The sequence below is a fragment of the Vidua chalybeata genome, chromosome 18 (genome assembly GCF_026979565.1).
Source record: "Vidua chalybeata isolate OUT-0048 chromosome 18, bVidCha1 merged haplotype, whole genome shotgun sequence".
Classification (NCBI taxonomy): domain Eukaryota; kingdom Metazoa; phylum Chordata; class Aves; order Passeriformes; family Viduidae; genus Vidua; species Vidua chalybeata.
Window position 1 is genome coordinate 10,339,396 of NC_071547.1, and position 21,121 is coordinate 10,360,516.

General features: G+C 45.8%; 1 protein-coding gene across 3 annotated transcripts in view; it reads left to right on the forward strand.

Annotated features, from left to right (window-relative positions):
* The window catches only part of TAOK3 (TAO kinase 3), a 77,471-nt gene that overhangs the window by 41,088 nt on the left and 15,262 nt on the right, over window positions 1-21,121 (forward strand). For all 3 annotated transcript variants that reach the window (XM_053959858.1, XM_053959859.1, XM_053959860.1), the window contains 7 exons: window positions 1-114; window positions 1,354-1,445; window positions 3,356-3,449; window positions 4,848-4,929; window positions 7,356-7,523; window positions 10,290-10,496; window positions 18,230-18,364. In XM_053959858.1, the coding sequence (XP_053815833.1) occupies window positions 1-114; window positions 1,354-1,445; window positions 3,356-3,449; window positions 4,848-4,929; window positions 7,356-7,523; window positions 10,290-10,496; window positions 18,230-18,364 (892 nt within the window). The remainder of the gene's footprint in view (window positions 115-1,353; window positions 1,446-3,355; window positions 3,450-4,847; window positions 4,930-7,355; window positions 7,524-10,289; window positions 10,497-18,229; window positions 18,365-21,121) is intronic.

Consider the following 21,121-nt stretch of genomic DNA (forward strand, 5'->3'; position numbering starts at 1 on the left):
GGATATTAAAGCTGGAAATATTCTTCTAACAGAACCAGGTCAGGTGAAACTGGCTGATTTTGGGTCTGCATCTATAGTCTCCCCTGCCAACTCTTTTGTGGGAACGCCTTACTGGTGAGTGAAGCCTGCAGTGCTTTAGTCCTTTATAAAACTGCTCTCTTCCCTTTCCAGTGCTTCACAATACAATAACAATACCTGGATGAAATCTTCATTGGCCAAGCAGTTTTCCTGGCATCCCTGTGTCCAGATCTTCATCTCCATGAAGTCTGTCCTTGCTCAGGGTCCATAAGGAGAGGTTTAGGCTGTGCAGTGCTTGGAAATGGCTCCACTCTTGCAATGCCATTGGCTTAAAAACACCTCACACGTGCCACAGGTGATGGGGCTGAGACATTCATGGAGAAAGGGGATCCTGTTAGTCTGACTGGAAGGCACACAGCTACTTCAGCCCTGTTTTGAAGGAATTGCTGAAGGGTCACCCGAGTTCCTTGGCATTCCCAGCACCGAGGACCAGCACAGCTCCATGCTCCACTGATTTTGTGGCAGAGGCCCCAGGCAGTGCTGGGAGGTCACCATGGCCCAGCCTTGGAATGAGGCCGTTTGGCAGGGAGCCTTTTTTTTGAAGAACACAATTTAAGAGGCTGAATTTTTGCAGGCTGGCCCTGCTGCTTCTCTGTCCCCACTTCATCCCTTTATCCTGGACCAACCCCCCCTTGCTGTTCCCAATTTCCCTGTTCCATGCATAGCTGCCCCCAGAGGCTGCATTTGTCTGCTGGAAATGCTCCTGGTGTGCCAAGGGAAGCCTGGGGGAGGGTGCAAGGGGTGCCTCTAGGGCTTTCTTTTCTCCCCCCCTTTCCCCATTCTTTTCTCCCCCCCCTTCCTCTTTTTTTTTTCTCCCCCTTTTCCTCTTTTTTTTTTCTCCCCCTTTTCATCTTTTTTTTCCTCCCCCCTCTTTTCCTCTTTTTTTTTCTCCCCATTTTCCTCTTATTTTTTTCTCCCTTTTCCTCTTTTTTTTCTCCCCTTTTCCTCTTTTTTTCACCCTCTTTTCCTCTTTTTTTTCACCCCCCTTTTCCTCTTTTTTCCCTCCCTCCCTTTCCTGTTCTTTTCTCCCCCCTCCCTTCTTTCATATTTCCCCTCCTTCCTCTTTTTTCTCCCTCCTTTCCCCTTTTGCTTTTTCCCCTCCTCTGACAAGTTGCTGCTGTGGTCAGTGCTTGTTCCATCCCAGCACACCCTTCCTCAGCTGCCTGCTGTCTCTCCTGGTCTGTGGCTTTGCTCAAGGGGATGAAGCCACCTCAGCTGGCGTGCCTGGAGTGTCCCTGTGTGTCCCCAACGCAGCCTTTGCTCTGTGCTTGGCAGGATGGCACCAGAGGTGATCCTCGCTATGGACGAGGGGCAGTACGATGGGAAGGTGGATGTTTGGTCTCTGGGGATCACATGCATCGAGTTAGGTGAGTGAACACAAGCTGAGGGGGGCGATTAACTCTGCAGTGTGTTAGGAACTGCTGCAAAAAGGGAAGATCCTTACTCCTCATCAGTTTTCCCCTTTAAAACGCCTGACTTGGAGCACCCTGACAGTTGAGTTCAGTCTTTTTCTGCTGGCAAATCAAGAGCAAGCCACTAATGCACTGTGCTTTCATGTTAGTCTGTGCTCAGTTATTCCTGGGAGAGCCAGAGCATTTTGCTCTTGAGTGAGAGGAAACCATGGTTTGTCATCTGTGTTCTCCAAGCTGCACTCTGAGAAAGTTGTCCCAGCTGTTGTGCCAAGGGAACTGGTGTCCTAAGGATTGTGTGTCAGAAGGGACCTACATTTAATTTTCAATTCTTCTTACTTCCCTGCTCTCTGAAACAAAAATCTTCAGTCTCAGCTGAAAAGTTTGTGCCATGAATCATCGTGGACAGGTTCTTTATGGGAAGAGAAGAAAAGGGTTTGCACTTCAGAGGGCAAAAGATACACATCCACAGAGCCTGGAGCAGAGGTGGATGTGATGGCAGGTACACAGAGTAGACTCTTAAGTGTGTGTTTCAAGTTTGAATATTGACATTGCATGTGCTGAGTAGATTATTTTCAAAAAACAGTCTTGATATGGAGTCTGCTTAACAGCAGTACACCAATAACTTATTGTGTGGGTGAGTTCGCTGAAAATGTCATTGATGAATGTTTAATCAGCAGAAATGTGTGAGATAACAAAGAGGGGGATGTGCAGAAGTGCTGTCTCCAGAGCTGAGATGGTGTAGATAACCAGTAACTAACATGGCTGCATTTCATGTGCCAGCATGCTGACAGTCTGTATTGTGACATAAAGAATGCCAGAATTGGAAGTTTCAGGCTTCTGTTGTTGTGCATGGCCAATGATTTTTGTTTGTGTGGAGTTTCAGGTGTGTCACAGCCTCTCAAGGAGTAAATCACAGCAGTAGGAGAGACTGTGCAGCCCTGTGTAGACACAGTCTTGGTACCAGAATTTCTGTGGAGCTTTTTGCTCAGGAACCTCAAAGATGATGGACTTGCTTTCCTTAAAAATACCCTTTTGAGAAGCATTAAACTTTCTTAAACTTCAGACTTTGCCTTTGCGTGATTCCCTGTCTGAGCACGAGGTCAGGGAGGAGATCTCTTGTTGAGCAGCACTTGGCTTTCTTTGAATGCTGATGTCTTAATTCCTTGTGCAGCTGAAGTCAGTAGTGATTAAGGAAAAGCAGAAGTGGTGGTTTGCCTGCCTGGCAAAGGCTCTGGCCTGAAAGAACTGAGAAATCCTGGCACCACTGACCCTGGGCAGAAGCAGCCTCCCCCAGCACTGTGAGTTCTGCCCTCCCGAGAGGCCAGGGGCTGCTGGGCAGGTGCCCTCTGGGTGCAGGGACTGGGAAGGATTTCAGTGAGAGGGAGTTCATGGCACATCTGGCAAGTGAATTGGGTAACCTGTCCCACTTGCAGTGACAAATGAGGCAGGCAGCACTTTCTCCTGTAACCCACATGTTCCAGCAGTGCCTCAAACATCTGTAGGGACTGATACAGCATGTCCTGGCCCTGAACTTTGCCTGAGATCACTTTTACTCAGCTTCAGCTGATTTTGCCACACCAGATCAGGTGTGAGATGCTGCAGTTAAAAGTAAAATGTACTGCAAACTCTTCCTTTATAATTTGTATCCTGCTCTCTTTGGATTTTGTCATCCCTCTCCAAGTGAACAGCAGTTTTCCTTGAGTGGGTGTCCTGGTCTAACTTGGAATATCAAAATAATTGGCCTAAAGGTGATGACAACAGCACTGAGTATTGGTTTAGCAGTGATACCCTGCTCATACTTCCATACATTTCTCCTTTCTTTCCAGACAGCCTTATCACACCTTTCTGTTCTTTTCTCTTTCCAGCTGAAAGGAAGCCTCCACTTTTCAACATGAATGCAATGAGTGCCTTATATCACATAGCCCAGAACGATTCCCCTAGGTTACAATCAAATGAATGGTAAGAGAACCATTAACAGCTGATTTTTTTTTGTTTATTTCTCTGAAAATGCCCTGTGACACTGCACAATTCAAGCCTGACAATGAGTATGTTGATTGCAGTGCAGTGATTTGTGGATGTTCTCAAATCTTGTGTATGCTAGCTCAATTTTGACCTTCTGTTACTCTGGCTGTTCTACAGTCTAAAAGTGTGGAGGTGTTAATTGTGAGGTGTAGCTGCTGTAGGAATTAAAATACTCTCAGATGTGTTAAACCAGCCATGGCTCAGCATCAGCAAAGTTTCCAGCTGCCAAAGATCCCTGTTGGCAGAAGAGTTGTTAGCATTGCTGTGCAGCTGAAATGTGCAGAAAGGGAGGAGAATGTGGAGGTAATTGGATATTTTTGTCAGTGGAGGACTCCAAAAGCCCTCAGAGCTCTGTGGCCAGTGAATGCTCCCTGTGCTGCAGGCTTGTTCCAGAATCTGAGCTTGGATACAAGAGCACTTTGTCATTCTGTGGGTTCCCTGTACCCGGGATTGGAGTGGTGCTGTTGGGTGATGCTTGGCAGAGTCTGCAGAAGCCTTGACACAAAAGCTCCTGGTGAGGTGTGGAGTTCCCCCATTTCTCTGCTGGGCATTTGAGCAGCACAACTCTTTAATTGCTGATCACTGTATCAAAACCACTCCAGTTTCCTTATTTCATCCTCTCTGTTTTGCCCATTTTTCAAGGCTCCAGGAGCTTGCTCTGCTGCCTGCAGCGTGGTCCCCACGTTCTGTGCAGGATTTGCAGTGCAGAGCAGAGACAGCTGTGGATAAGAAGCACAGCACCACATCAGTGCTCTTGGTTGCAAGCACTAAATTACAGTGCCCTGTTTGCTCTCTTGGAGTCACCAAGGTGCCTTTTGTGCTCCTTTTGAGTCCAGTGGCACAAAAAAAAAAAAAAAATCAGTTTCCTTCTTTCCAGCTGGGATAAAACCTCAAATAAAGCCTCAAGTGTTGGACTGAGCATTGAGGCAGGGTTCCTTCTGTTACTCCAAGAGATCAGTGAGTGCATTTCTGGAGATCCCAAAAATGCCACAGTCCTTTGTTTTTAAGCAGTTGAAGTAAAATCAAAAATAGTGACAGGTACACGTAGTTCTCACTTGGTTTTCAGTTTGTGCTTGGGGATAGTTGTGTGTCCATGTTGTTTCAACAGCCTTTAATTGGGAAAGAATTGATGAGATCAATTTGGAATTTGGAAAAACCCAGTTACTTTCTCTGCCTTAGAATTTAAGAACAAATTAGTCAGCGTTTTTCTTTTGCTTTGCACTGATAAGTTTGAATGTATTCCAGATTGTGAGCTTCTTTTTTTAATTTAGATTTTTTTTCTTTTTTTTTTTTCTTTTTTTTTTTTTTTCTTTTTTTCATTTTTTGATTTTGCAGGTCAGACTCCTTTAGGGGATTTGTTGATTACTGCTTACAGAAAATACCTCAGGAAAGGCCATCATCAACAGATTTGTTACGGGTAATTTATCAGATCTTTTCCAGAAATCTGGGGGGAAATCTGTTTGTCTACCAGAATAATTGTAAAGATGGTGAACAAATATTTTCCCTTACAAAAATCCACTCTTTGTTTGGGTTTTTTTTTTTGTTTTCTTTAATCCCTCCATTCATGCATCACACTTAGCAGTTAAAAATAGGCCAAGGCTGACTTCCTCCCCTAATCAAACCACCAGACCCAAAAGTTGTTTAAATCCCTTTAATGGTTTCTATACTGAACCCAATTAATTAAACTCATTTTGGAAATAACTGGATCATTCTGGAAGGGGTTTTTACAGGTCCCTAATTGCCCAGAGGCTGTAGGAGGGGGACCTGGGAGTGATGTGTGCAGAGTTTGCCAAGGTGTTGTCAGTGAATCATGAATCACGTCCAGTTTAAGTCATTTGGGTTCAGTTTACCTGGGAAATAGAGGCACTGTTTACAGCTCCAAGGGCTTTGCTTTTGGGAAATTCAGGAGCAGCCTTCCATTAGAAAGTAGGGGGATGTGAAATCCTGTCCAGCCCCTTTTCCATCAGGCTTTGGCTTTTCTTTTAAGTATTGCCTTTCTTTAAAGTTGATTATTAGCCCTGCTCTCCCTCTGGCTGCTGGTGCCAATGACCTCTCCAGGTAAATGATGAAGGAGCTGTTTGTGCTCCCTTTGGCACCTGGTATATATTTTTATTTCCTGTGGTACATTTGTGCTGTGGCAAATAATCAGTGTTTTGTTCCCTGGTTCTACTTGTTGCACCCTGACCAGCTAATAGGTTTAAGATGTGAGTTTTGGAGTGATTCATTCCTGGGGATTGGCAGCCTTGCTGCTCTCTAGGAACAGGCTGAGTTCATTGAAGGATGTGATTTCAGGAGTACCTCAGGTTGGAGTCTGTGCAAACAATTAGAGCTGAGATCTGAGTGTGAAATCCTGTCTATACCGTTTTTTATATTTATATTTTATTTATATTTATGTCTGCCTTGCACTTTTCACGTGGTCACATTTTAATATTTGAGTGCACACATAGAATGGATTTAGGTTCAGGATCATGGTTCCAAATGTTTTGCTGCTTTCTAAAAATGATCTACAATGAGATAAAAATGGGTTCCTTTTTTTTCCTAATCATAAATAAGCTGCAGATTGTTACTGTTCACAGAGAAATAAATGGTGGTTATCTGCATTGAGGAGCAGAAATGATTCATTTTGTTTCTGTGTGAAATGATGTTAAGAACTTTTAGCTCTGATTCAAAAATAAACACCATCACTACAAGCAAAATTGGGTACTGAAAAGACTGGCTGTCCCCAGTAGCAAAACTCAAATGCACAACAGTTTGAATTCAATGAAAAACGAGAAATCAGCTTGTGGCATGATGCCTTCCTTGTTTATTTACAAATCATTAAAAGGTGATTAGCTCATCCTTTCAGCTCTTCTGTTGAAGGCTCCTGTTTTAGGGCGGGCTGGGGCTCCATGAGCTGCTCACTCCAGCTCCAGGGGATGAGTTCACTCCTGAGCTGAGCCCACAGGAGAGCTGGGAGGCCGAGCAGGCAGAGGTGACCTCCTGAGAATTTCCTTGCAGGTGGGTCCAGCTGTTGAGGCTCTAACAAAAGCCCCTTGTGGCATTTGCAATGTGCAGTAGAGAACAACTCTTTTTCACCCTTTCTTTTTTTTTCCATTGCCAATTTTTCTGTTGTCACTGTTTTTCTGCAAGCATGCAGAGGATGTTTGTGCCCTAAAGCCATCCCTCTTGGGAACTACTAAGCAGCACACCCAGCTGTAGGGATCCCATAAAAGTATTGGCAAGTGTACACTCAGGTTGTCTGCTTTAGCCAAGGTTAAATGGGAAAGCTGGAGACTTTTATATCCACTGCCAGCTGTACAGTGCAGGAGAATGTATCTGATAAATCACAGAAGAGGCTTTACTCATATTCCTAAAATACCATTAAAGAATTTATTAAGTCTGCACTTAAAACCTGTGCAGGAGTTGGCAATAGCCTGATTTGATTTCAACTCTGGCTACAAAAGCTTTAGGTATAAATAAACTTTGTGGTCTCCTTGCTTGTTTTATGTGTGAATTGGAATAGATGGATGCAGGATAAATCTTTTCAGGTTGATTCTTCTTTGTTCTGGATGCATTTTGTTCATTCCTGTGCCTCCAAGGTTTGAAGTGTCACCTCGTGTGTTTTGAGTGAGCTCACTCAGGAAGAGACAAATCATCTTTGTAGCCTGGAGAGCTCAGAAAACCTGACCCCAGCACAAGCTCAGTGTGTTTGGAGCCTTTGAGAAAGGGTGTTAGCAGTTACTGAATATGAAGAGATAAATTGCAGGATGGGAGGTGTCACTTCAGGGGTCTGACAAGTCCCCCACTGTCCCTGGTTTGACCCCAGAGCCTGCAGTGAGGTGTTCTATATCTCCTTTAACCCAGCACGATTTTGTCCGCCGGGAGCGACCTCCCAGGGTGCTCATAGACCTGATCCAGAGGACCAAGGATGCAGTGAGGGAGCTGGACAACCTGCAGTACCGGAAAATGAAGAAAATCCTCTTCCAGGAGACCCGCAACGGCCCCCTCAACGAGTCCCAGGAGGAGGAGGAGGTACTCGGGGTTTGTCACCCCATTCGCACTGTTACCTGTCCTTTTAGGGCCAGGGAGATGTTCCTGTCCTTAGGGTGGCAGAGCAAGCACAGCCTAGGTGAGGAATGTTCTTGGAATATCATCTGGATCAGCAGAGACACAGGAGAGGATCATGAGTGAAAGTAGTCCTTGCTCGGTGTTAAAGCTGCCAATTACTGTACATGTGGAACTTTGGATTTTTTCCAGTGCTGCCCTTTCTTCTGGAAGCCTTAGGGAAGAAACTCATTCTGAGGGAGGTTCTCTGTGAGAAGTGGCTCCCAGCCTGTGTGGAGGAGGGTCTTTGACAAGCCCAAGCTTTTCTTTCTCATCTGCACAGTCAAAACAACTCCATTAATGTTAATATTTTTTCAATTACCATAACTTTAGTGTAAAGTAATTGGCCTCTCATGAGCTGAAAAGCAAATCACCGAATTAGTGAGATTTATTTTTTTTTAATTCTTTAATGTTAAAGAAGAAAAAGGTTAAAGACCTAAAATGCAGCTTCAGTTTAAATCTTGTAATAAACAACCCACTTAATCAGTGTATGATAATTGACCCTAACTGTGGCTGAGAGAAGGAAACCAGTCATTTTTCAATTGATGAGCTTAGATGGAAATTAATGCCACTTGGTGCAGGCACAATGCATAAATAAATCCACGACTGCTTCTCAATGAAAAACACTGACAGACAAATTGATGTCTGTGTTCTTTGCTCCAGTGGAGTGAGGCAGTAACACACAGCGAGGTGCCCAAGCTCAGAGGATCTTCAGGGCCTTGGTTTGGGGTTTGAGGGTGTCAAATGCTCCTTGAAAGCTAAATTGGTTGGAGAAATGGGCACATGGGTCTCAGGTGGAGCTGCAGGAGGAGGGGTCTGGCACTTTGTGAACATGCCCCAAAGGAGCAAGAGCAGCAACTGCTGTGATTGAAGGTCCCCTCCAGCTTCCAGACCTGGAGCTTAGCTGGGGACTGGGGGATTGTCAGATTGATCCCAGTTTCTCTCCCCACACGTGACAGGCTGTCAGCAGAGTGCCAGGGAATGGTTTCCCACTTGGCTGCTGAGCACTTCCAAGCTCAGCAGGAAACACGTGGTGGTGTTTGGTTCCAAGGTGTGTCTTCTGTTCCTCCTGTCCCCACTCCTGAAGAGAGCAGGGAGAAGAGCTGTTGTATCTGCAGGGAGGGCAGGGATGCAGCTGACACTCTGCATGTGCACAGCATGCTCTGCACTGACCCCTGCCCCTGTCCCAGCACAGGAGGTGTCACTGCTCGTGTGTGTCACTAACTGGGCAGGGAGAGCAGACCCAGCACGTGCTGCAGTTCTGCTGAACTGGGGACACAACCTGCCCCACTGGAAATGCCACCAGGCACTTCCTTCTTCTACCCTGGGCTTTCTAAGGTGGAAGATAAGCCCTAAAAATCTTTAACATGCAAAATACTACTAATGCTTTCCCCAGAGCCCTTCCAAGAAGGTGAAAGTTGAAGTCAGGAAGCCAGGGCTAAGGTTGCATATGCAATCTCATCTCTGTCCTTCCTGCATGAACATTCATTAGTGACACAGCCTCAGAGCCTTCATTATGTGATTTCTTCTGCAACTCTACATAAGCATCCTGAAAATATTTTCATTCCCCTGTGCCTGTGTTCTCTGTAAAATAGTATTATTCTGGATTTTAAGTGCTCTCACACAGGCTCTGAATGATCTGCTGATTGCTTAAAAAATAATCACACAATCAAAGGCAAATCTGTCAAGTCTCAATTTTATCTTTCTGTCAGTCTCCAACAAAATGAGTTCCCCGTTAATTGATTTGTAATGGAATTCTCCCCAAGCTCCCTTCGGAGGCCAGGGCAAACTGGATGCAGTTTGAGAGCAGGCTGCTCATTTTAGTGAGTCAAGGCTGCTTCACCCCAGGAGCTGAAGGATGTTCAGAGTTCTGTCCTCACTGTGAGCTCCTTACGAGCCTCTTTGGTGCCACTAGTTAATTACAAAGGACTCCATAAATTCTCTAAATCAGTCCAGACTAAGTGCATACTCTGGCATTACTGTACTCCTATGGGTATGGAAGAAGAAAAAAGGCTGCTAACTCCTGATATTTGGCTGTAGAATCAAAAATACCTCTTATATGAGGAATCTTTATTTATGTATATCCAAGTTTTAACCCCTAAAATAATGCAGGCTGGTCTGAGTCAGCTGCTAAGATTCTTTACTCACCTTTATCTTGGCTGTAAAAACAAGGTTCAAGGGTTTTCTAGCTTGATAAAATCAAATTGCTGACTGCTTGGGACATGGAGGTTAAACCTCTACACCACGCAGAATATATCAAATAATAAATGGATTCGTTGTCTTACACATTTTCTGATTCAGGAAATGTGTTATAGCAGATCCTGACTTGAAGCACTGTTTTAATTCAAACTTGGATAATTTTTCTTAATTATGAGGCTCCTTCCACCAGCCATCCAGTATTCCTGGATGTCTCCTGTCAAGCCAAGAGCCATGCCCAGACTTAAGGATATGTGGAAAAAAAACTGGCTTGAAACCTGATGTAATCAGATTGCAGGGGAAAAGGCAGAAGCTGCCTGCCTGATATGGAACATTCCAGAGCCCAAACAGCCCTTTGAGATGTGCAGTTGGCAAAATAATGCCCAAAGACCCTTGGAGTCTGCAGAGTCACCTTTAAAACAAACTCTGGGCGTTGCAGGCACGGGCTGGGCAGGTGATCTCCTGCAGGATCTGTAACTGATGCCCCTTGTTTTATAGGACAGTGAGCATGGATCAAACCTGAGTAGGAAGATGGACAGTCTGGGCAGCAACCATTCCATCCCCAGCATGTCTGTGAGCACAGGCAGCCAGAGCAGCAGTGTGAGCAGCATGCAGGAGGTCCTGGATGAGAGCAGCCCTGAGCTGGTCATGATGCATAGTGACGAGAGCACCATTAATTCCACCTCCTCCGTTGTTCACAAGAAGGTACGTGTGCCCTGGTGCTCTGTGCTGAGAGCAGGAGCTGCTGCTGGGCTTGCCAGAGTCAAGTTCTGTGGGGTTTTTGTCTTTAAAAGCATCTAAAGAACCTCTGTCCATGGAAAGAGGTTGCTACTCCAGGAGCTGTCAGTGCCTAGGCAGGGTCACCCAGGCTCCCCGCATGCCCAGCCCTGCATGTGCACCTCTTGCTCTGCTTAGGACGTCCTTGTTTCCCTGGGAATGCCTGTCCTGTGCTCTGTGGTGCTCCTGGCAGCCAAGCTAACCCTCTGCCAGGCACAGTGTGTGATTAAACCTGCCTGCACTTGGATTTCCCTTGTGAGGAGTGGAAGTGTGCAGAACTTTGGACCCTTCCCACGAGGTACGTTTGGAGACAAATCCCACTCGATGATTTCCTGCTCCTTTGCTGCATACTGAGATCTGATGCCTTTCCTTTTTCTAGGGCTGGATATCGAGCTGAGGTTGTCTAGCTGTGAGCCAGCATCTCATCTCCACTGTTTGTCTGACTAAAATAGTTTTGGCTTGGCCTTGGCAGTGTCATTTGCTAGTGGGCAGCAAAATGTAGGTTGGTTGTGTTGGTTTCGTTTGCAAGGAACTTCAAAGTGTACATTTGCTTTTTGCCAGAGGAGCTAAAACATTGCAGCAGCATGAAAAGTATGAATTTCTTGTTTGTAAGGTTACAGTAAGGCTTGGTTGTAACTAACTAAATATTTGTAAGCAGTTTTTCCTCCTGAAGTGCAGGGTTTGTGTTGTTGAATGTTAAGAACTATTGAAACATTTTGTCTTCAACAAAACGTGGTCTTACGTATTTTAAAGATACTGGCAGAGAAGTTGCAAAGCTTTTAGGGGTTTGCTTCTTTCCTAAAGACACTTCACAGCATCTTTATTGAAGTTTGTTCAGAAAGGTGAAAATAAGGTGTTAGGTACCAAATGCCAGCCCATGGAACTGTCCTGAATGAGGAGCAGCACCACTGATGGATGTTCTGGGTGGTTATGATTGGAGCTCTTCTTTATTTTGTGTAGGCTTTCAAAATGTGTGTTAGCTTTAATTTCACATTGTTACATAGCCATATTTACTCGTGCATTAAAATGGAACTTTGAGGGACTGATTTACACAGAATTCATAGGTTATAATCACTGCTCAGAGTTGTTATATTTGATAAAAACAAAACATCAGCTGCTCCCACCAGACATAAATGACATTTGAGAAAGGAGTAGAGTTCCTGCTTGTTTTAAGACTAATTTTATGTTTTTTATAATGGTTGTGTGACACTTGTAAGGTATCAGTACAGGATTTCTGATGCTGTAAATTCAGTCCTCCTAGACTTGTGTGTAGGATGCACAAACAGGACACCACATGGAAGTTTTTATCTGGTTTGAAAAAAACCCAGGGTTTCTTGCACACTTGTAACTGAAGTATTATAAAAGAAATCACCTCTAGATCACTTAACACAGGTGTTTTAGGGTAATTTTGGGAGTAGAAAGCCCAGGTCTGCACTGAGGGTCTTCACAAAACAGTTAACAATTGGCTAGGACTGCTGATCCTTGGAGTAGATTCCTTCTCCTTTGGAAAATGTTCCCTTCTGCTGTATGTAATTCATAAAGCAGATTTGGACTCTGCATAGCAGGACATATTCCAGTCTGCAAATATATTGTTTTAATTTAGTACACGATTTTTTTATTCTTTGTTACTTTGGGGAATGCAATTTTAAATGGAAAACTGCTTCACATGTGTATTAATGCATGTGAAGAGACTAAAATTGGAGCTGGACATTTCAGGGGGGTTTATATCCACATACATCCCACTTTATTTTCAAGGTAAAGTTCCTAGTTCTGCCAAGATTTCGGTTTGTGCTTTAACTTCATTTCTGGGAACATTTCTGGGATGAAGCTGAGTTTTGGGTATCACTCTGGAGCCCCTCACAAATACAATGGGAAGAACCTGGGGTTCAAGTTTAATTTAAGCTCTTGTTTTGTATTTAATCAGCCTTTAAAGGCTAAAAAGAAAATACTGATAAACATAAGCAGCATTTTGTGGGTACAGGGTCACATATGAGATGGTTTTGACATGGGTGAAGTCAAAAGTGTTGTATAAAATTGTGGTGTTCCACAAATGTGTTAATGAGCAACCTCCAGATTGTGGAAAGGGTCCAAGAAGGCAAAATGGCTTGGAGTGTTGATATTTTCTATGGCTCAAAGCTCTAAAAAGTCAGAGGCCTTTTGGTGTTTTGGGCCACAGCCCCAGAATGTCACGTGCAAGGAAAACGTAGGCTGGAGGAGTCAGTGGTGGTGTGAGATGCAGTTCTGTGAGATGCAGTTCTGAGCCCCCAGTGCTTCCAGCTGCTGCTGGTGTGGAGAGCCAGGCTGGGCTGGCCTTGGCCTGCAGGAATCCAGGAGCAGCCCATCCCTGAGTGGTGCTTGGCTGGGAGAAAGCCTCAGGCACCTGAGGAGCACTCCTGGCACCTGTCCTGTGACCTACCCTGAGGCAGAGGCTTAGGGAAGAGGTGATGGAGTAAAAGCACTTGTAAACAACTCATTTTCTTTCTTTTTTTTAACAGCTGCTAGTTGGCTGTAACTTCCAAAAATGTTTTGTGGTCACAGGGTAAGTGAAATGACCTGTTCTGATCTGGTTAATCGTCACTGGCTATGCTAGTTCATGGCAGCCAAGGTGCTTGGGGTTTGCTGCACTTGGGATGAATCCTCTGTGGAAAACAACCCCTTCCACAGCACAGCAGAGCTCCATGGTTTTCAACTTGAGCTTAGAACAAAGGTGACTTCCACCTGTCAGAGTGCACCTGTTAGGCTGGAAGAAAAATCACCAAACAGGAATAAAATATTGACAATAATAACAAGCCATAATTGAATGTGGAGCTTTTCATGTTATTCAGTTTATAGCTGTGTCCTGAACTCCTGGGAGGAAAAAAATGGCAATCAGTGAACTACTCAGGCAGGAAACCAATCCTTGGGATCAAACCCTGCTCCCTCAGGAGGACACCTTAATCACCAGCATATTCTTTTCAGGAAATTCAGATGTCTGGCTTGGATGAGGAAGTTTTCCTTGCCCTTTTGCAGGGTGGTGAGCTCCTCCATGTACATCTCAGTATGTCCAGTGTAAGAACTCTCTTCTGAATATAGTTTAATAACTCTGCTACTGCATGCAAGGGTCATCTTGCCTATGTGGATGTCACATCCCTCTCCCTTCAGCAGTTGTTCAGCTGCACAGGTTGAGAGCTGAAGAGTAAGTGACAGCTCTGATGCAAACCCAATTGTGTCTGAGAGCCCCAAAAAACAACAAAATGGGGCAGGGAGTAAAACTCCAAATACACTGTGCTTCAAAGACACATAACCCAGATTTTAAAGTCAGATAAATACCAGTTAATTCATCTTAAAAATGAAGACAAAGATTTTTGGCTCCCAGAGTAAGACAATAAAGTGAGTATAGGCATCAGCTGGTGCATCAGAGATGTTTTGTCACCTGTTTTGTTCAGCTGCTGGTAAATGGCAGTGTGGGCACAGGTGGCTTCCCAGAAATAGTATTTCATTGTCCTCAATGAATTTATTATTTTTTATTTCTGCAAAACTATAATAATAAGTTGTTGTAATCTTTTAATCTAAACAAAAAGCCAGTACAATATTGGGTTTTTTTTCAACTGCAGTACTCAGTTGTTGCTGTTTCTTGCTTCAAGCTTAAAATCATCAGTGCTTTCTGAAACGTGGGCAGTAAAATGTCAGGGAAAACTTGTGATTAAGATCTGGCTTTTGACAAAAACATGGAAAAAAGGATCTTTGTAGTTGATCATCATGAATTCTCGCCCAATGTCTGCAATAATAAAACACATTTACAATAACTGCTGCAACTTGAGTGACTTCCCAGATCCTGTAAATTAACCTGTGCACATCTCCTGTTGCTGCTCCAAATTATTTCAGCATTTGTGGGGAATTTTGTGCATGGAGAGAGCTTAAACCTCCCTGTTGATTATCAAGGCACTTAAAGCAGTGTATTAAGACAAATGGTGCCACACTGTTGTTTTCCTTGCTCTTTAAATTCTTAGAAAGCAGGGATTTGCTGCAATTCCATGGAAGTCCTTAGTGTGGCTTGGAAATTGCCTTTCCTGTTTGTGTAGGAGACTGGCAGTCCTTGCAGTTAATGAGTCCTCCTGTGTCTCTGGAGGTTTTATTTGGTGTGCATAGCAAAAAAAAAACCCAGTGTGAAAGAGAATGTTCCTCCTGAGGAGAAGGTGGAGGTATCCCAGCTTTGGTTTGGGCAGAATTTGGATGATAAAGGCCTTTTTTCAGTGAGGAAAAGACAGTGTGTGCTAGAACTGGGATGGGACTCAGAGCAAAATCCACTCTGTGTTGGATTTTGAGCTCGTGGTTTGCCACAAACTCATTGTGAGGTGCTCAGAAGTTCAGCAGGAGCAGCCATTCAGATCCAGCTGGGAGCACCACTGGAGGCTCCACCAGCTCTGCTCAGGTAATGCTGTGGGAACCCTTGAGAAAGGTTTTGTCCTGGCAACGTCCCAGCCAAATCCCCTCCTTTGTGTTGATCAACCTGAAAACTGTTCATGTGGGTGATACAGTCAGAAGAACAAATTACTCCTTGAGTAGGAAGTTGAAGATTCTGGATTGTTGGCCCGGAATAAAAGGATTTTAATGAACGAATTGTGAGCTGAGCATGCCTAAAGTTGCATCCTTAAGGTAGATATTGCAAAAAACCACAGAAAACAGGTGGAAAATGAAGTGTGTATAGAAGATGCATTACTTTAAAAACAAACCAGGGTTGGAGATGCAAATTTGGGGCTGAGAGATACCCTGACCCAAACTTGATGAGTTTCTGGGATTCCTTCAGTCAGATTTTATTTATTGGGTGCCTTGTGCTGAGGTGCCAATTTTGTGTCTTTGTTTCCCACACATCTGAAGCTAAAAGCTGGAAACAAAATTTCCTTATCTGTGCCAACAGTTACAACTGCAGTGTCTCTTAGCAAGTTCTTGGGAGAAGAATTCTATTTTTAAATAAAAGTAGCAGAATTATGTTTTTATGGGTTTGTAGGGAGATATTTGCCTTTGCCATCAGTCACCTCATTTGAGGAAGGCTGGTGGAGATGTGGCTACCCATGGATGTATTTCTCTTACCAGCTGAGTTTTTTGTCCCCTTGAAATTGGTCTTTTGGCTTGCTCAGTTGCAAAGGAATTTTCCCATTCCTTGCCCAGCTGAGTTTGAAATGCAGAATGTGGTTAATTCACATTCCTGAAGGGCAATTTAATTCTGCTCTGAGCTTCTCATGTGCACTGAGGTAACCAGAGACCCCATAAAACAAGGCCAGGGTGACACTCTGCCCTCTAAAAATCCACCTCTTGGATAACAAAAAGTAAATCACAGATTATTTTTCCAGCAGAAAGAGCAATTGCAACTTAAATTTGTTATTTTAGGTGGTGTTTTGGAGCATTCTGGAAAGTCTGAATTCCCATTTAAAAAGCTCGGGGTTCTTTTTCAGTGATTTGCAGCTTCTCTGGATTTAATATTTGCCATACCACCGTAATGGAGAGAAGGAAGGTGATCCAGGGATTGGGATATTGCTTAGCAGGCCTTGGGAACCCTGTGCACTCACAGGTGCTGCTGCAGGTCACACAGATGTGTGACCAGGGGTGACATTTGTCCTGTCCCCACCTTCATTTCATGGCTGGAGTACAGCCCAGGTGCCTCCTGTGTGCTGTTGTTTCCTCTGTGGTTCAGAGGGGTGAGTTTGGGGTAGATCTTCACTACAGGGTTTGGGATCCCTCTGGTGAGGCTGAGAGTCAGATTAAACTGAGTGATGCTGTTGGACTTTAAATGTTTAATCAGGATCTTCTGGGGATGGCTGTTCTAGAGCCTCAGATGTGCCTTTCTCAGGAATGTGGGCAAGTCCAAGAGCTCTGCCCATGAGACCAACGTGCACAAGTTGGAAGTCTGAGATCAGCCCAGTTTTCAGTGATTTCTCTCGTGGTCTCACTGCCTTTCCTGTCAGACAGTGCCACAAATGCCCAGTATAAGGTTGTCCAATGTAAAATGAAACTGCAACTTTTTGTGACTCTCCATATCTCTGTGGAGGACTGTCCTTTTTATCTGTTTTGGCTCATTCTGTGTCCCTTGTGTGGGTGTAGAGGAGCTGGTGCAGACTTGGCTCTGTGGTGGCCTTGGGCATCGTGCAAAGGCAAGGAAGGTGAGCAAAGATGAGCATGGACTAGGAATGCCCAAAAGGAAGGATAAGGAAAGGTTTTGGGGTTAAAGCACTTTCAATCAGTGTGGTGTTCAGTTCTTAATATCAGCATTTCTGCACCTAGTTAGGCTTTTGCTTGAACTCATTTCCAGAATCCTACTGAAAAGGGCTGAGTGCGTGTCGGTGGGGGTGAGAAGCAGCTGGAAATGGAGGCCAGCAGAGGGGAAAGCCAGGTGTCTGTGGGGTGGGAAAGGAGCACGGGGATGACAGCAGTGTCCTGATGGAGACACCATTCCATGGTGGCTGCTCTCTCCCTGTGGGGCTCTCTGACCTTCCTGGTGTCTGCTGGGGCATGGCAGGGTGGCAGAGCTGCTCCTGCTCATGGAGGCAGCTCTTCCCTGCAAGGGCTTTCCAGGCACTGGCAGCCTTTATTTTGCCCCTCAAAGAACTGGAAACTTGATTTAATTCAGGAATAATCTGTCTTCCTGTGAGGATTTAGGAGCTGGAGTTTGAGGATGGGAGTCATGACCCTGGTGGGTGCCAGTGTGGCCCTGCAGGGTGTGCCGGGTGTCCAAAGGCTGTTCCATCCCCAAGGTGCAGCCTGCAGGTGTGCTGAGTTTGGCAGTCACCATTCCCATTGGGAAAATCCTGGTGGTGTGGGGTTTTTTTTTGCTGGCTTTTCTGAGGAGGGTTTTTCCTGGAGCTTTGTTCCACTCCCAAATTTGCCGGCGCCGTTTGGGAAGGGCACAGCCGCTCCCGGCGAAGCCTTGCCGGGGAGCAGGGGGAAAGCTGCACCGGGAACCATTCCTGCTAAAACCTGGGAGCTGTTGCTTTAAAAAGAAAAAAAAAAAAAAAATCCTTTGTGGGCTGTGGAGAGAAAGTGCTAGAACTGTGCAGGATCATGACTGGAAAGCAGGATCCCTGAGTGGTCACGGAGGCTTTCCTGGTGCTCTCCAGCCTGCTGTGGATTTAGCCAGGATGCTCGTCCCCCACAGCAGATAGCAAACGAGGGACAAAGAAACCCTATCGAGGACACACCGCTCGGCAAAGGGAATGAGGCAGGATGTTGCTGTGGTGTTAAAAGGGAACAGGATCTCCGTGCCTAGACATGGGAATCACGTTTTCACCAGGATCGCTGGCTTGCAGTGCTTGAACCCGACCTTCCCGAGGACTCGGATCGCCCTGCTCTGCTTCCTGCTCCCGGCTCGCTTTTTTCTGGCACATATGTAATACTGGAGGTTTAAAAAAAAAAAAAAAAAAAAAAAAGGAGATTAAAAAAAAAAAAAAAAAAAAGGCAGCCCGATCCAGGGATTCAGAGGCATCCTGCTAGCGATCAGCTGACGCGCCGAGCCGAGCTGCAATGTGTTGCTTATTCATTTTGTACGGTGGGAGCTGCCGGGGCTAAGCAGAGAGCTGAACTATGCCTCTCCTACAGCCGCGCTTGTGCAGACAGAGGGGTGAGAGAGAGGCAGCCGCCGCGGGAAGAGCACAGCCGGACTTTCTCCTTGTTTTTATCCATTTCTGCAGGATCATGTATTTATAAGGGATGAGGTGGGCCACAGGGATCGCAGGCCTGAGGTGCGGCCTACCCAGTCAGTGCAGAATCAGGCCCTCCACTACCGGAACCGAGAGCGCTTTGCCACAATCAAATCAGCATCTTTGGTAAGAGCCCCCATCCCACCCCACCCCACCCCACCCCGCGGCCCCTCGCTGCCATCGCCTCCCCTGCTGTTGGTGCTGTTGGCATAGCAACTGGATATTGCACTGAAAGAGGTTTTACCTCTGTGTGTGTGTGTGTGTGAGTGAGAGAGATGTAAATGTGAAATATGTTTAATTTCTCGGTGCATTTCCAGTGTGAGATAGCCCACCTTCCTGGGTGAAGTTAATATCATCTCATTCCCTCCCCGCTCCATTTCCCACCTGTCCCTTTTGTTAATATATTTATCTGCATGTGCATAAAGAGTGTGTGAGGTGTGTGAGAGCTGCTGGAACGCCGTAGAGATGCAGATGCAGATGGGTTTGGGAACAATAAGATCGCTGCTGCCCGCCCTGAGCTGCCGCCTGGTTGTTTTTTTTTTTTTTTTTTTTTATTTCATTCATTCATTTATTTCAAGCAACTGTACCGTGACTGCATTTTCCAGCCTGATCCTTTGGAAGGATTGCTGGGCTGTGATAAGGGAGAGAGAGAGAGGGCTTACAGTGGGCTGTGGGCTTACAAAGGGGAGGGGGATGGGATGAATCCATCAAGATTTGTACTATTGCAAATGTGATTGCTGTGGATGCCTTTGTAGTAGGGAAAGGGGTGTGTGCCGGAAGAGTTAGTTGTGTGCCGCCTCCCCCACCCCGCATCCACCCGGGCTGGGAGCAGCCTTTTCCAGGGAAAGCGGTGAAAAATGGCCCTTCAGAGGGAAAAGGAATGTCCTGTTAAATATTTCAGCCCGCTGGTATTAGAGGTCAGATGGACGGGGAGCGTTAGAAAGTCCCCACGGTTTGGCCATGGCACTTGCTCAGTGCTATGACATCATCCCGGACCAACCCCGAAATTACACCAGCGAGCCCTCCCCTTCCCGCCTGCTCCTGCCTCCACCGTGGGGGTTCTCCTTCCAGACCACCATTTCTGGATCCCCACAATCGCTTCCCACTCCTGCACGCACGAGGCACGGGGTGTGGGGGTGTGTGTGTGACCACAGCTAAAGGTGCTGACTGGAGGGAAGCAGCAGCAGCAGTGCCAGCAGCCCAAATTTTTCTGTGTGTTTGTTGCTGCTGCTGTTAAAATCTAAAATGATGCTGTGGCATTCGGGCTTCTGCCCAGATGCTTCCTGGGAGCTTCTGAATCCCATCTTTTGCAGGTGTATTTCTGGGTGTCCATACCCTGAATGCCCCCCAGGGTGGTGTCCCCTGCTTCCCCCCAATTTAACGTGACCTAGAAATGTGTGTGTTAGAGGACTTCATGCAGCACCCCTGACAGGGGCAGGATCCCTGCTCTCCTGGAGACCCTCTGCCCTGGGATTTTTTCCTTTTTGTGTGTGTGTGTTTGCACCCAGTGTAGTGCCAGCACTTCTACTGCCTGCACTGAGCAGATAAAAGTGGGACCCAGTTAGGTTGGCTGGAGGGCAGAAATAATGAATGACTCATGTGTCATACTCCAGACATACAATTTCATTGATAAATTGATATGTGTGATGAATATATTCATGTTCTTTTACTCCCTGTGCAAAGCTGCTGCACCTTGTGGCCTGCCTTCAGCAGCAGAGCCCAGAACTCCTGTCTTCCCTGGAAATGTCACCTCTGGCCTACTTGGGTGGCTTGAAGTGATTGCATGGCCAGGCCCCTTTGGGAGCCAATGAAAATATGGGCTGTGAGGGATTCCCAGATCCCTGAGCTCTGGGGAAGACAGCTGATATCCCAAGGTCACTCCTAAATCCCATGGCAGCCTCCTGTGGGGCTGGGATTGTGTCTGCCTTAATTCCTTACTCACTTGGATTTGCTGAATCTCTCTGCTTCAATGGCCAAGTGATGATAAAGATATAATTCATTTTGGGTGAGGAAGATGGAAAGCTTTTTGGAGAGCTTCTCTTTTTTGGGTTTTCTGTGGCACATGCTCTGTTATCCCCATCATACACACACATCTCCTCTTCCCAGGGTAGAGGGAAGATCCCAACACATCAACCTGGGCACTCCAGGTTGTGTCCTTACTACACAACTGAGGTTGTGTGGTGGAGCAGAACTGACCCTGTGTTTGCCACAGAAATATTTCATGGTGATGAGCTTTCCCTTTAATAATCTTCCATTCCCACCTTTTCATGTTCCAAAATGGAAATCTGGGGGGGGGGGGGGAAAGAGTTTAAACCCACTGCACAGAATCAGGGTGCCAGTGCTTGTGTTGGAGCACTTTTTATCACTGTCACCATTCAGTGCCCAGATGATGTCAGTGGGAGAGGTGCTGGATGCTGCTGCTCCTCTGGCCAAGGGAGAACTTCTTCCTGCTTCCCTGTCCAATATTTGAGGGAAGGGCAAGGTCAGTCATGGAGCTGACACGGGGAGAAAGACCTGACCATGCCTGGAATTTGTAGTGCAAACCCAGAAATTCAGGATTTATTCATCTCTCAGTGTTTACTCTTTCAATGGCAGCTGGAGCAGATTTTTTCCTGTGTGAATGGGTGCTCAAGATCCCACAGTGGTTGAGAACAAGCAAACCAGCAAGCTCTGATGGTTCCCTACATGCTGGCTGCTTCCTATTCCTCAGCATCTGTGAACACCTTCCCTGCACAGAAGGGTTGTGCAGTTGGGAGCATCAGGTGGCCTATATTGCAGAGAATCAAAAATGGGAGTTCTGGCCCCAAACTCAATAATATGGGATGATATTTGGGTTTTCCAACTTCCTTTCATGGGATTTGCTGAAATCCACCCCCAAACATG